The sequence below is a fragment of the Nothobranchius furzeri genome, chromosome 10, assembly GCF_043380555.1.
Source record: "Nothobranchius furzeri strain GRZ-AD chromosome 10, NfurGRZ-RIMD1, whole genome shotgun sequence".
Lineage (NCBI taxonomy): Eukaryota > Metazoa > Chordata > Actinopteri > Cyprinodontiformes > Nothobranchiidae > Nothobranchius > Nothobranchius furzeri.
In genome coordinates, this window is record NC_091750.1 from 45,262,089 (window position 1) to 45,276,747 (window position 14,659).

The 14,659-nt window shown below is 42.2% G+C and overlaps 1 protein-coding gene across 5 annotated transcripts in view; it reads right to left on the minus strand.

Moving 5' to 3' along the window:
• The window catches only part of nrxn2a (neurexin 2a), a 143,027-nt gene extending 132,669 nt beyond the window's left edge, over positions 1-10,358 (minus strand). For 4 of the 5 annotated variants that reach the window (XM_015960742.3, XM_015960738.3, XM_015960741.3 and 1 more), the window contains exons 1-4: positions 9,444-10,358; positions 6,916-6,936; positions 462-491; positions 201-212 (exon numbers count right to left, since the gene is read on the minus strand). In XM_015960742.3, coding sequence (XP_015816228.1) covers positions 201-212; positions 462-491; positions 6,916-6,936; positions 9,444-10,146 — 766 coding nt within the window. In that variant the 5' untranslated portion in view covers positions 10,147-10,358. The remainder of the gene's footprint in view (positions 1-200; positions 213-461; positions 492-6,915; positions 6,937-9,443) is intronic. The other variant, XM_015960739.3, reaches the window with a different exon arrangement.
• Positions 10,359-14,659: the final 4,301 nt, after the last annotated feature.

The window sequence follows — 14,659 nt, forward strand, 5'->3', positions numbered from 1 at the left end:
CTTTCATCTGTGATAATAAACTGTGAGAATTATATAGGAACTATGCAAATAAAATAAATCAACAATAAAAACTTCCCACCACACCTTTGCTCAAGATTTTTTTTTTTACTAAAATGTGTTCTGTGGAAACCTGACAGACACTCCTTTGAAAACCCCAAGAAATCAAAACCCAAGAGTTGCTGTTAGCATAGATGCATTACCTTGGCGAATAACTGCAGAGGTCAAAGGTGATGCTCCAGTAGCTCAGTCAGTGGTCAGGACAAGGGTTTGACGGACACAAATTGAGTGAATAGTGAGCATAACATGAGAGGAAGCAAAAACAATGAATTGGCAAGTATATGAAGAACACAACTCAAAATAAAATTAAAGAGGAGAGGAAATATTAGTGCAGCACAGGAAACTGAATGATGTCAGGTTGTTCAGGTGGCCGGGAGGGAAAAGCAAACCAATAGAACCCATACCTTGGCGGTTTACCATCAGGTGCGCCAGACCTTGAGGGAAAGAACAGAAAAAAGGATACGAAAAACAGGAAGTTCATAAAGAGGTTTGGGAGAACAAAAGCATTGTCACAATGTTGGACTGCAGTTTGTGACAGACATCCTGGGGGTTAGTACGGATGTCAAAGTTCAAACTCAAAAGTAGAAAGGGGGAATCAAACTCAAATAGACACACATCTTAAAGGAGGAGAGGGAAGGCAAGGAGAGAAAAAAACATCTTGACCGGCGCAACTCTTACAGGTAGTTGCTCACACAGATGCTTTTTTCTAATGGAACACATATTGTATGTTTACTTGATGCAGACGTCTGGGATGCGTTGCGTGTACATAGAACCTGCTGTACTTTGTGAACACCTCACGTAAACAAGAAGCTTGTGTTTACTGTTGTTAAGCTGAACGTGCTCATTTCCACAGATTTGGGTGTTTTTACTTGTGACGGCTCAGAGGGCCGGTTAACCCTCTGTAAAAGGGCAGAAGTGACACCATTTCTTCTCCGCTCTCTAACTTCTGATGCAGTAAGAGGTGGAAATACTTCAGCAAAGTCCACAAACGCAGTGCTGCAGGACAATCTGCAAATACTATTCGGAGCAGAAGATTTTAAATTAATCAGTTTATGTTTCTTATTCACATGCACCACACAAACCTAATGAAATAAAGGAAAACTGTATGGCACACCTCCCTTGCTTTTACTGCAGGGCTGACACAATGCAGCACTTCTGCTGTGCACATGAGCGCCTCTGTGCCCGTAAACACAAAACAGCTCACGTCGGTGCACCAGCGCTCTGAAAACCTTTACGCTGTAAGGCAAGTCAGTCACACTACTCACAGTCACCGATCCTCCTTAGTCATTAGATAAAAGGGGCAGGTTGCTGTAGCAGGAATCTACTCTCATGTACCGCCAAATAAAAGTATTAATGCTGCAACTTTTAGCGTGGAATGAACATAATTACCCCTAGGAGGGTCCTGGCTTGCCAGCGTGTACGCTTTTGATAGAGTGTGTCATTGCAAAGCCAGAGACAGAGCCTCTCACAGGATTCATGCAAGGCCCGGTCTGCAGAGCAGACAAAGAGCTGCTGTGTGTGCCCTCACTGCGGCTACGCTGGCTAGCCCCCATAGCAGGCCGATCCATGCAGCAGCACAAAGAAACGCTGGAAATAAAGTTTCATCTAACTTAGATTTTATCATCATTCCTGACAATCTTTTGAAAATTTTTGTTAAATCACACAAAAAGTAAGTGAGAGGAACTCTTGGAGTGTCCCATCAACTCAAACCAGAACTTCCTGTAAAGATACATCTCCAAACCCCTCATTTATCCTGCTTTTAGCATGCCACTTCATCAAAAAGAGCATATTTTAAAGGTTCTGAAAGGTCTAAATTATATGTGTCTGTGCTTCAACAAAGCCAAATGGATTTTATTTTCCTGAGATTGCTGGCTTGTGCACACACAGTACTTTAGATAAAATATGCTTCATCTTTCACCAAAGGGATTGAGTTTCTGGTCTGCAGTGAGGCTGGAGCTTGGACCAAAACCTTTAGCATCAGTAACCTACTGATTTATGTAGAGGAAACGGACCTGCACCTCCGACCGATACAGATGAAGGCTGAAAAAACAGGTCAAGGTAGGTCTTTAACCACCGAGCCAGGAAACACAAGACGTCTCCGACAATGTTTGTGTTTCCAAGACATGAAGGGAAAGTGGATTAGGAAGGGTGTCACTGCTGTCTTTTTGTTGAGACCATCAACTATTGAAAATGTGTATCCCAACAGGCTATGCCTCACTCCCAAATCTCTGTGAGTGGAAATGCAGAGATAACTGGCTCAGACCTGTGGAGTCCTACTGTAAAGGAAATAAGCTGCCCTCCCCACCACTAATCCAAAGCTTTCTATTTTGAAGCACAACCTAAACAGCTGAGTGAAACTAAAGTTAGTTCTGAGTGGGGCATTTAAAAACATTTTACTTTTACTATAATCAGGACACACCAGACGCTAACTGAAGCCAGGAGGGCTGTAACTATGTCGGCTGGTTTTACACATTCGTTACCATATGACCATAAATCAAATTTAAAATGCACAGCATCAATCATCCCATCATCATTGTGGAGTCAATTAGACCCCATTCAATGTTCAGCATTAAAATAATGTTCATTTTATTTTTTTTACTTCAAATTTCATGGGTTTTCCTAATTCAGTGGCGAGAACTTTTTCAATGAATTTAATGCTTTAAACTAATGAAATAAATTGAAACCCACATTTTTTCAATATGCTGAACACAGTTTGCACACATGGGTGTTCTTGTGGGAGCACTTTGACCCCAACTTGTTTTAGGGTGTTTCTCAATGTCAAGGAACCTCGCCTTGATGCCTTGGTCCGACCCCCGGTTACCTGTTGATAACGACCCAGATTCCTTAACTTCTCAGTTTAAGAGCACTGCCTCTCCATTCTGGACAACATCTGTCCTGTCAGAACCAGATCAGTTCCTGCAGTGAACCCTACTCCCTGATTCAATGACAGCCTTCACAGCCTGAAGCGCCAATGCAGAAAAATTGAGTGTTTGTGGAAGAAAACCCATCTCCACGTCCATCTGCTGCACCTAAAGGATCTTCTGACATCCTTTAACTCTGCAGTCAGAGATGCAAGGGTTTCCTATTTCTCCAACCTGGTGTTCCAGAGCAAAGAGAAACCCAAGGTGCTGTTTAACACCATCAGCAGCATTGTCCCTCCTGCCTCTCCTACAGCCTCCATCCACTCTGTTGCAGACGGTGAGAACTTTCTGTCTTTCTTTGTGGAGAAAGTCAATAAGGTTAGATCTAGCATCTCTCCTTCAGCCTTATCGCTGCCTCTCCCGACTCCAGCCAGGCCCATCATCCTAGATAGCTTTGCTCCTGTTTCTTTGCCTGAGTTAACCAAACTAGTTAACTCTATGAAGACCTCTGCATGCCCCCTCGACATCTTACCCTCATCTTTGTTTAAAAGTGCTTTTCAGTCCCATCGGTCCCAGCGTGCTCTCTATAATTAATGCTTCTCTGGTTTCTGGTCAGGTCCCTGCTTACTTTAAAAATGATGTAATCCACCTGCTTCTTAAAAAAACGAGTCTTGACCCCTCTCTCCATTGCAGCTTAAGACACATCTCTAAACTTCCGTTCATCTCCAAGATCTTGGAAAAGGTTGTGGCTTAACAACTCACAGCTGCTCTTGATGAACATAACATCTATGATAGCTTCCAGTCAGGTGTTTGTAGAGCTCATTCTACTGAAACAGCTCTTCTTAGGGTCTCTAATGGCCTTCTGACTCACAGTGATGCAGGGGACCGTTCTGTTCTGGTCCTGCTGGACCTGACTGCAGCCTCTGACACTGTTGACCATCACCTGCTACTGGAGAGGCTCAGAGACTGGGTAGGCCTATCAGGATCTGCTCTGGAGTGGTTCTCCTCTTATCTCTCTGAGCGCTCCTTTTCTGTGGCCATCTCCAAGTTTAGGTCCTCCACCACCTCTCTTAATCATGGTGTCCCACAAGGTTCTGTGCTGGGGCCTCTGCTCTTCCTCCTCTAATTCTCCTCCATTGCCGGTACAAAGAAAGGTTCACCGAGGGCAATGACATGGTTCTGGGAGCCGCTATCACGTGAGGTAAGTCTGTTTCATTTAACCATTTTCTTTGACCAAGGGTAAGCAAGGCGACTCGCCTACCAAGGCGTTGCCTTGATGTTGAGAAACACCCGTCTGTCTGTCTGTTTGACCTCAGTCCTTACACCCTCAGGTGCCTGACACAAAACCGTGGTCATCAATAAATGTAAACCATTTTCTGGGTGAAAATACCCCTTGGAAGGGTAAAATGTGTTAGGATTATTTGATTTTCCACCAGTCTAATTTAGAGGGACTGAACAGGAAAATGCATTAGAAATAAAATCACCCCAGGATGTAATTTAAGAGAAAATGATTTCTTTTTGCCACCAGCTGATTTTTGGAGCTCTAATGGTTCCTTTTCTCTCACTCTTCTCATGTCGTTCTTATTTAGTAACTGACGTGAGTCGTTCTTGTTGAACTGCTGTAGCAGACGTATCTCCTAGTTCTTGTCAGATCATTTTGTTCAGACGAAACCATTTTTTTTTACCTTGACCTGTTTCGACTGTCACCTGCAGCCGTCCTCAGACGTCATGTGCACAATCAACTAACCAGCTCTCGCACACCTGGGACAGCATACCGTGGTGGTGGGCGTGGCCAACCTTACAACCCCAATATGTGAGCTGGGATGGCCACACCCACCAGATCATACAGTTGATGATGACACATCACACCTGGTGACACTTATGAGAAACGTGTCAAGATAAGAAAAACATTTTTATCTGTAGTACAAAAGAATCTGACAATAATTAAAGTATTTAAACATTTAGGGTTACAAAAAAGGAGATTTAGAAGAGTTTTAATGTTCACGACCTTTAAAATTCCTTAGAAAACAAAACACTTTCTTGGAAAGTTTAATCAAACAACCAAAGTTAAAAAACAGATGCAGACGTTGAAAGACCTTCTAGTGATTCTTGTGACATTAATTAGCCACCATTTAAGTAGAAAAGAGCACTGAATGTGGATTAGGATTTACTAAAGTTGTTTATCCCTAAAACGTAGAGTGTTGAGGGTCTGTGTGATGAGGGATTAGACCAAGGTCACCGTTGCTGAAGGATGGAAGCCCATCTGGACCTTCAGTGTCCCTTCTGTCCAAAATGTTGTCCTGCCTGTGACTCTGACTGTTTGTCAGTGAGACGAGTACGAACATGTTTCTTAAAGGTTTTCTTGTATGTCTGGGTGGTTTCTCATGCTCTGTAGCTCTCTTGTGTGGCGGCTGTCCTTATCACTCATTCACAGATCTCACAGAAACCGTCAGATGGGGCTGGTTTTAGCATCCGAGGCCGCCCTACTGTGGCCTTTGTCCACACAGATCACCATGAGCCCAACATGCTGCAAAATGTAGATGAACAACTCAGAAGGCCCACCAGCTTAAGAACAAATAAAGATTATTCCTGCACCGCTTCAAAACACACACACACACACACACACACACACACACACACACACACACACACACACACACACACACACACACACACACACACACACACAGCCAAGACTAAATATAGCATTTGGGTTACCATCGTTGTCATCTCTGTAGGGAGTGGGCGATTTAGGTAACAGATCAGACAATTTCAGCTGATGCAAGAGGAGGTTTTGCTGCTGAGAAGCACATGGAGGGGTATGAAGGACAGAGAAAGAGGGATCTGGTGACTGTGAATTTTTTCTCTTGTCGTCGTCGTTTTCATGCGTTCTGCATTGGGAATTGTTTCCATGTCAAGCTTTAATCCAATAAACAGTCTGATGTGCTCTTTTTGCGCATGTCATTTAAGATCGCTTCCAATTTAGCTGTGAGCTGCACCCTGCCATCTCCGCTCACATTAAGAGTGATTAATGTTTGTTTTTGAATGTTGTTCAGGGATGAAGCCTGCTAGTGAAAAAGTGAATTCACACATTACAGCAACTGAGGGCGAAACTTTCCGCCTGATAAACAAGCCCGATCATCTAATCCACATGCACATGTTTGTTCTCTGGATGATATCCATCTTTTTGCAGTCTTGGGTCTGTTTTGCTGCTATGTGCCAAAAGTGAGTGTCAGAGGCAGGACTTTAGTTAGCAGGTGTGTGTGAGTGTGAGACTTGTGTGTCAGTGATGTATAATGCCCACTAGGGCAGCGCACCGTGTGCTGGTCTCCTGAGCCTGTTGGCTGCCCTTTCACCAGAACCAGGAGTCCTTACTGCAGAGAGATGGGCTTGTCTCAGTGATGCCAGCTAAAAAAATCTCCCACATTACATTCCATCTTCATTCCAGCCAAGTTAGCGCACCTCATTAGAAAGCAAGCAGTTAAAACAGGTCTCTTTGTGTCACAGAGGCTGTTTTCCCTCATGAGAAAAAGAAGTGGTTAATGAAAACCTAAGCTAAGACTTCATGTTTGACTTAAACACATATAACCTTAAATAGTTAGTAAGATGAGAAAAAAATACACTAAATACATGAAACCAGACACAGCATTTGTAGATAATGAAACTGCATCTCTGTGCTGTCAGCGTCGGAGCATTACCGTACCGTGAGGCGCCCACGCTCTCCGCAGACCTTTAGTCACCTTGAGCTAGCTGATTATAAACACGACGAGCGTTGGGCGCATCAGGAGTGTTTCTCTTTAGCGACCTCCTGACTGCTGCTAGTATACCTCAGTGCAGCTTAATTTGTTGGATGTTGGAACTGCAGTCCAGACGAGAAACAGCAGCCTCGTATTAAACCAATGATGCTGGGGGTTTCATCTTTTTGCAAATAAGTGCATCCCAAAAACAAACTGTAGCATCCGTGTTGTGCTCGTTCTTATCTGATGCATTGTCTTACCTTCTACTTCTCTCTGGACAGCTGCAGGAGAACAAAGAGAAACAGATTCTTTAACACAGACGGCAGAGTAACACACAATTATGTGCTACCAATTCACATCATGCAATACACATGGACGGATGCACCATGCTGTTTACCTGTTTACCCATTTAAACTGTGAATATGACTTAAATAAAGTGTGGTTGGTCAGATGACCCTAACCCTAACTCTATGATGCATAGTTTCACATCTTTGATGTAGAATGTGACCTCAGGCTAAGATAAATACTCGTTTTGGCCACTAAGGAGCTCTGCAGAGTTTCTACACCAGTCAGATGTTAATGACTAAAATTCATGGGGGAAGAAAGTGTTTTACAAAAATGAGGAGAGAAAAAAAAAAAACCTTCATTATTTATGTGTTCCGCTCTGAGCTGCAGGAGTTTAAAAGCTCACTTATAATGTTAAATACTTAGCTTGGTGTTTAGCTCATTTTCAACATGAAGGAAATGACATCCATGGGGGGTTGGGGGGTACGTTAAGATGTCTCAGTGCTGAAAAGATGCGAACACCTATCACATTAGAAAGCTCTTATCTTCCGTCTTGTGACGACGACTGCTTCAGCGAGCAGCCTGTGAGTACTGCTGCAGCATACTTTGTTGCTGTTAAGTGGTCTTTATTGATTATCCCCCAGAGCTCAATGAGAGCATGGACTCTATGTTTAGAAAGGGATATTAATAACACATTTGAACCGTTTGTGAGCCAAAAGGCTGATGAAAACGTTCACCGCGCGTGCAGCACGATGACATAAAGCAGGGGTGGTTAGATGTCTTCTGAGAAAAACACCAAAAAACGTTTAGTTATTATTGTGATGGGAAAATAAGATTTGGTGTCTTGTCTTGGCGGGGAACAGCAGAACTGTGACACTTTATGTTCTGGAGGCAGGTCAAGCTGCTCTTCCCACTGATCAAATGTGATAAATTCTCTGAAGTTCTTTGATCTCAAAGCAAAATTCTGAAGTGTGTTTCTGTGTAAAAGATAATAAGACTGCTTCCTGAACAGCCTCCAGTAGTCGAAATAGCGTCTATAACTGATGTGTTGTATGGCTGCAGCACTGAGAAGGGATCGTTGGAGGGGGTGCTCAAGCCTGCACCCAAGTTTAGCACCCATCAATCACATCCACTCCACTGGAGGAAGAGAAAGAGCCACATGCACCTTCTGTGACCCCGCCCACCCAGCATCCCTGGTAGGAGGCTGCATCCGGACTGAGAAACAGCTCAGATGAAGTCAGACTGCTAAACTGTTTCACCACTAAAATACCAAACACTTTGCTCCTGCTGTTGTTACTGCAACACACATTATGCACACCAGTGGGGTCCATTCCTGGTCCTCCAGGGCCACCATGCTGCATATTTTACAGGCTTCTCTGCTTCAACACACCTGGTTTTAATCAGTGAGTGGTCAACAGCCTTCTGCAGAGCTTGATGACACGTTGAACTCGTCATTACACCATTGAATTGTGTGTGTTAGAGCAGCAAAACAACTAAAACGCATTATTTAAATGTAGTTACTTATATTTGTTTGATTATCCTAGTTTTATTTATTACTTCCATCTATAGTTGTTTTGCTAAACTCATTGACACCAGAGAAAAAGTGAAATTCTTATCATGCCGATTAGTCGTATTGACAGTAAAGCTGAGTCTAATTAACTAGTCCAACTAAAACCATAACTTAAGTGTCTTAAACAGCTCTAGTCTCTCAAATGTCGGTTCATGCAAACATTTACAAATGTCAGTTTTACGTTGCGAGGTAGTTTCTGCAGAAATAGTTTTACAAACGCCGCCCGGGTGACCCGGAAGCTCCACATGTTTCTGCTGCTGGGGAGAATTAGACATATTTACTGTTTTATGCTATAAAACTGAAACAGTTTTAGGACGGCAGCAAAATACTTTCTCTCTTGCCTGTTCTGACCTACCCATTAGCATATCAATCCTTCAGAAAATGAGTATTTGCAGACTAATTGTGTTGTGCAGAACTGTTAGGGTAGTAAATATTTATTCCTTTTGCACAGAAACACATTTTAAAACAGCGGCTCCTCTAATTTAGACGTTCTCGAACATTTCGCCCACTGGATCATATAAAATCTATAAAAAACAAGCTGGATCCTCCTTTCTCCATTATAAGCAATAATTGCTTCGTGACTCATAGAATAAATAAAAGGTGCATTTCTGTGATAATCAAACATCTGTTCATTATTTCTAACATACATATTTCTTTGGTCAACACAGTTTATCTGTTATTTATGTCTAATGTGTGATAATATATACATTATTAATGCATAACTCACATTATTTACTCAAACCCTTCCGTAATCTTCACTCTGCATTTCTGATTATTTGCCAAATTGCCTCTTCAGTCTAGCAGCTGTGTTGGCTGCAGCACAGCATAATTACTCTGTATGTGAAAACCAAATCATCACAGCTTTGCCTGTAGAATAAAACAACTTATAAAGTTTCGGGAGGAAAACAGGCAGAACGAAGATGTTTTGCTCACCTTCCTGGCAGTACTTTCCTCTGAAGCTGGTGTTGATGCAGTCACAGAGGACCTCTCCTTGGCTGATGGAGCAAAGGCCTTTGTTGCTGCAGGGAGAGTGTATGTCACATATGTACTCCAAATCATTATGCACGGCTTGGCCGTCCAGCAGCATTGGCAGCGCCTCCCCCAGTTTCAGGTTGGTTATGAAGCCCTGGAACAGGGGCTCATATTTAACCGTGCTTGAGGTCAGAGCCGAGAGACGCACATCAGGCGAGATCCCTCCGACGTAGAGGTCACTGGCCACCGCCATTTCTTTCCTCTTCGATTTTACCTCTGCTACTTTCTCCTCATTGTCCACCACCAGCTTGGTCTCCCTGAAATTGCGAGCGAGGAGGACTCGGTGCCAACGTAGGTCATTGATGGGGGTCTCAGTGTGCAGGGTTGCGGGTTCTGCACAGTGGATGGTGAAGCGCATCTGCAGCCTCCCATTTGTGATCAGGAGCTCCAGGAAGTCACAGTTCCCCCCATCGTCAAGGTAGAGGACTAGCGCTCTGCTGATGTTGGTTCTCAAAATAAAACTGAGCTCACCTGTTGTCTTTGCATCCCACTGGCCATAGCGTGTCCACTGACCAGGAACGCCTTCATATTCCAGAGCTAATCCTGTTAGCAACAAGCACGCAAAGAACAAAAACCAAGAGAGCTCTCCTTTACAGCTGCCCATGATGCTTTCTATCTACGGCTCTCTCCTCTGCAGTCTTCAAATCTACCAGGAAATGTTTCAATGTTCTATATTTATTTTTAATCACCCTAAAATCTGCTGATATAAGACTCCAACTCCCACAGGCAGCACATGAGTTTGTTTAGCCTTGGCTGTCTATCCTGATCCGTTTCTCCATCTCTTAGCAATCGAAGCACATTGCAGGACACTTTGCATCTACTTTGGATCTGAGGATGAGAATAAATGATACGACTGATCCACGAAACTGTGTGCTTCCTCGTCTTCGCCATCCAGTGACTTGGCCTCCATCCAGCACAGTTCCATCAGATCTCCATGGATTCGCTAGGCAAGGAGCCTGGGTGCAGCCTCCACCCGCCTCAGCATCCCAATATCCTAAGACATGAAAGAAGAATGTGTAATGAATAGCTGGAGGCATTATGAGCCACTGATTGCACAAAAAGGTAATAATCTGCATTCATTAGGAGCTTCGTGGCAAATGAATTACAAAATCTAACAAATGATTAAGGAGGGAAATAAGAAGGTGGTTGACTGATTCAGAAGTTGGCGATTTATGATTCTGACAGGAAATTATCATAAAGATTTTGGCAACAAATCTGTCACATGTTTCGTTGGATGAGAACAACAGTGTCTGAAGCTGATCCTGTAACATGGGCAGAAAAAAGAGGGAACCTAAGTAAAGAGTCTGCTGCTTTCCAAGAAGATGGTGGAAAAGTCCTGTTCTGTAATCACCCACAGATCTTTTGGCTGCACTCATGGGCGCTCTAACTGCAGTGATGTCAGGCCCCTTAAGGTTTCTGCTCTTCCAACCTCAAACTGAGAAGCTACAGCTGAGCAACAAATATGGGCCAGAAGCTGGCGGAGAAAGGAAAGAAAAGGTCAACGCTAAACAAACAGGAAAATAATCAAAAAATAATAATACTTTGTGACAGCAAAAGAGGGAGTGCCTTACAGACTTGAGGACACAAGTTATTCACCAGCCCTTACATGTATTTATATTTCTTATTCCCCTGCAGAGAGAGCTGCTATAATACATGCTGAGCCAGGCAGGTTGTTGCATCCAGTTTTAAACACATTAAAACAGAAGTCTGGAGTGTTCCCCTTTTCAGTGAATTATAGGATTTTTACTAGGATTTACTTATTTTTTATAACTCTCTAAAAGTCTTACCCTGTCCTGTTATATAAAATAGGCAACATGTTACAGTAAAAGTCTTTGCTAAGCCCGTTCAGCACTAGCCATGGGATGTCATCGTGAGTGTTTACCTAGACTTATGCAGAGTTAGCCACATTTATTATGAATAAACAGCATAATAAATAATAATAATAATAATAATAATAATAATAATAATAATGTTTTAGCTTTGTTAGCCAGCTAGAGGTGAGTATTCACAAGTGTGAGACGTAATCATGGAGGAGAGGAGGGGCTTAAGGTGCAATACATTTTTCCATCTCTAGATGGTGCCGTGGAGCCTCAGCAGGCCAGACCAGTCGTCTTGCTAATCAAGACTCTCTTGGTGTGTTGGGCAAGATGATGAGGAGTCCAACACCTAAGATGGCGTAGGCTCTTTTAAAACACCTTTGGCATTAACTTTAACTATTTAGACTTGGGCTTTTACTTGAGTCCTTTATTTAGAAAAAGGCCCATTGACAGACATTCGTATCATTGAGTCTGTCATGTTGTTCGTTGTCCAGTAACATGTGGAGACAGTTTGAAAGACAGCCTTAGATTCTGTCCCTCGACTGAACTTTCCCTGTGGGTGATGGTTCACACAATATCCACATATTGTGGCTTTGCCAGGCTAAAGTAAAATCAGCTTCAACAAGCAATTATAGCTTGTGCTAAAATGGGAAAATTCCCATTTACAAATCAGGATCTGCAATGATTGTTGGGGGTCTGCAACATAACAACGTATAGCGGGGGCGAATAAGTATTTGACACATCAGCATTTTCATCAGGGATCGTCTAAGTGAGCTATGGACACATAATTTTCTCCACATTCCAGTTTCAACTTAAGTATTTAATTCATGCAAAGACATCCAATCATTTAAGTACATACATTGAGTTTTGTGTAATAAAGTGGAAAGACACAGAGAAAAAGTATTAAACACATGAAAATAACAAGAAGCAAAATCGCATAGAAAGCCAGGAGATCACGCGAAACCTGTCAGTATTAATATTAATATTAAAATCATGAATAATAATAACAACAACAACAATAATAACAATAATAATAATAATAATAATAATAATAATAATAATAATAATAATAATATGTTTAATATTAGTATTAACAAAAATAATATAATAATAATTATTATTGTTATTATTATTATCAACAGCTTGTCATATGTCTGTCTATGCAGGTTTGTTATTATTTCAAATAAAAATATTTTACCAAAGGCAATTAAAACATGAAAATGTAAATGACAAAAATCTCCACTTTGAAAATTTTGAAAATTTGCTAAATGAAGATAAGAAATGCAAGTAAATCTAAATTCAGCAGCTTGATTTCAGGCTTAGACCAATGTTGTTATTTGGCTGCAAGTTCATCAATATTTCATGTTGCATTCTGGGTAATCCACTGGTCAGAAGAAGAAGACATTATAGATGATGGTTTCATTATTTTTATCACTATCCCACCTTCCTGTGTTTTTGACAGCACTGAAAGCAGCTTGTTAGGGTCCCTGCCTCTAACTTTGAACACTCAAATATCATTTTCTCAGCTCCCTGGTTTTAAGGTTGAACTGATTTTGAGCAAAACTTGGAGCAATGGAGACTCCCACCAGAATTCAGGCTCCAGACTCAACACAAGATCGCTAAAGAACAGCAAAGGGGTGAGTGATGCGATGGTGGCCAGCGCAGCAGTGAATAGGATCAAAGGTTTAGGGCACTGAGCGACTAGAGAATTGCCTGACTAGGTAAGATAAAGTTTATTGTTTTACATCTCAACACTATTTCATTCCCACATTTGTGAAAGAAAAGTAAAAAAAAAAAACAACTTTTCGCAATTCTAAGAAATGCTTCACAAATTACATGTTTAACAGATTATGCTCATAATGTAGAATTATCTGGCCCAGGTTTGAAGAGTCTAGATATTGTAGTTTTATAATAGGAACAGATTAAATATGCTCAAGAAGTGGCGGAATTGTGTGGGATTGCCCTTTCCTAATCGGAAAACAGAAATGGAAACTTCAGCTTCATCAGACAGACAGGTTATCGCTGGTAAAAATATAACCTCCTTTAAGGGTTTAACTGATGATTATCATGAAACATCGAAAGACATTTGAAATATTAAGGAATAAGTTTCATCTTGTAGTCTTCTGCTGCTGTTCGGCAGACTTTCGGTGCCTAGACCAATCATCCATTGTTTGAACCCGCTTGTCCACGTGGGGTAGCGGGGGTGGGGGGGTGGGGGGGGGGGCTGGTGCCTATCTCCAGCGGTCAACGGGCAATAAGGCGGGGTACACCTTGGACGGAGTGCCAGTCCATCGCAGGGCAACACAGAGACACACAGGACAAACAATCATGCACACACACACACACACACACACACACACACACACACCTAAGGATGATCTAGACCAGGGGTGTCAAACTCATTTTAGCTCAGGGGCCACATTGAGGGAAATCTAGTCCCAAGTGGGCCGGACCGGTAAATAAAAAAAAAAACTTCAGGTTGTTTTCTTTGTTTTAATACAATCAATATAAAACAAGGCTGGAGCCTGAGGACAGTGTAGTACAAGTACAACACCTGAAGTGTACTTGAAATTTTGAAAAAAATAAAAATAAAAATTCAATAAATAAATAAAACATTCCTTAGTGATTCAAAGAGCTTACAGATCACATGGCAAGATCAGTTTCATGCAGCACTTAAAGTATATTTGACTCATTTTACTTTACATCTTTTAGCTTTCACCAGAACATCAATATCAGAAGTCACATCCTGAGAGGCGGCCAACTTCAGGATGTGATTCAAGTTCTTGTGTGAGCCTTGAGCGCAGCTTTGTTTTATTTATACTCATTACAGAGAAAACTTGCTCACAAAGATAAGTTTATTTTCACTCTACATTGTTAAGTATGAAAATAAAGTTTTCACAACCATCTCACGGGCCGGATTTAACCTACTTGCGGGCCGCATCTGGCCCGCGGGCCGCATGTTTGACACCCCTGATCTAGACAGACCAATCAACCTAACAGTCATGTTTTTGGTCTGTGGGAGGAAGCCGGAGAACCCGGAGAGAACACACGCATGCACAGGGAGAACATGCAAACTCCATGCTGAAAGATCCCAGGCCGGGAAGCGAACCCAGGACCTTCTTGCTGCAAGGCAACAGCTCTAACAATTGTGCAACCCCTAGACCAATCAGAATGCTCAAAAGAATGCAGCGCTGCAGTCAGGCAGCCAATCCATGACGCTCAAAAAAAAAAACCAGTATGGACTACTTCAGTCTATTTTGTTAGGCTAGAGGAGCAGCAGGTCGGTCAACATGTCGATTT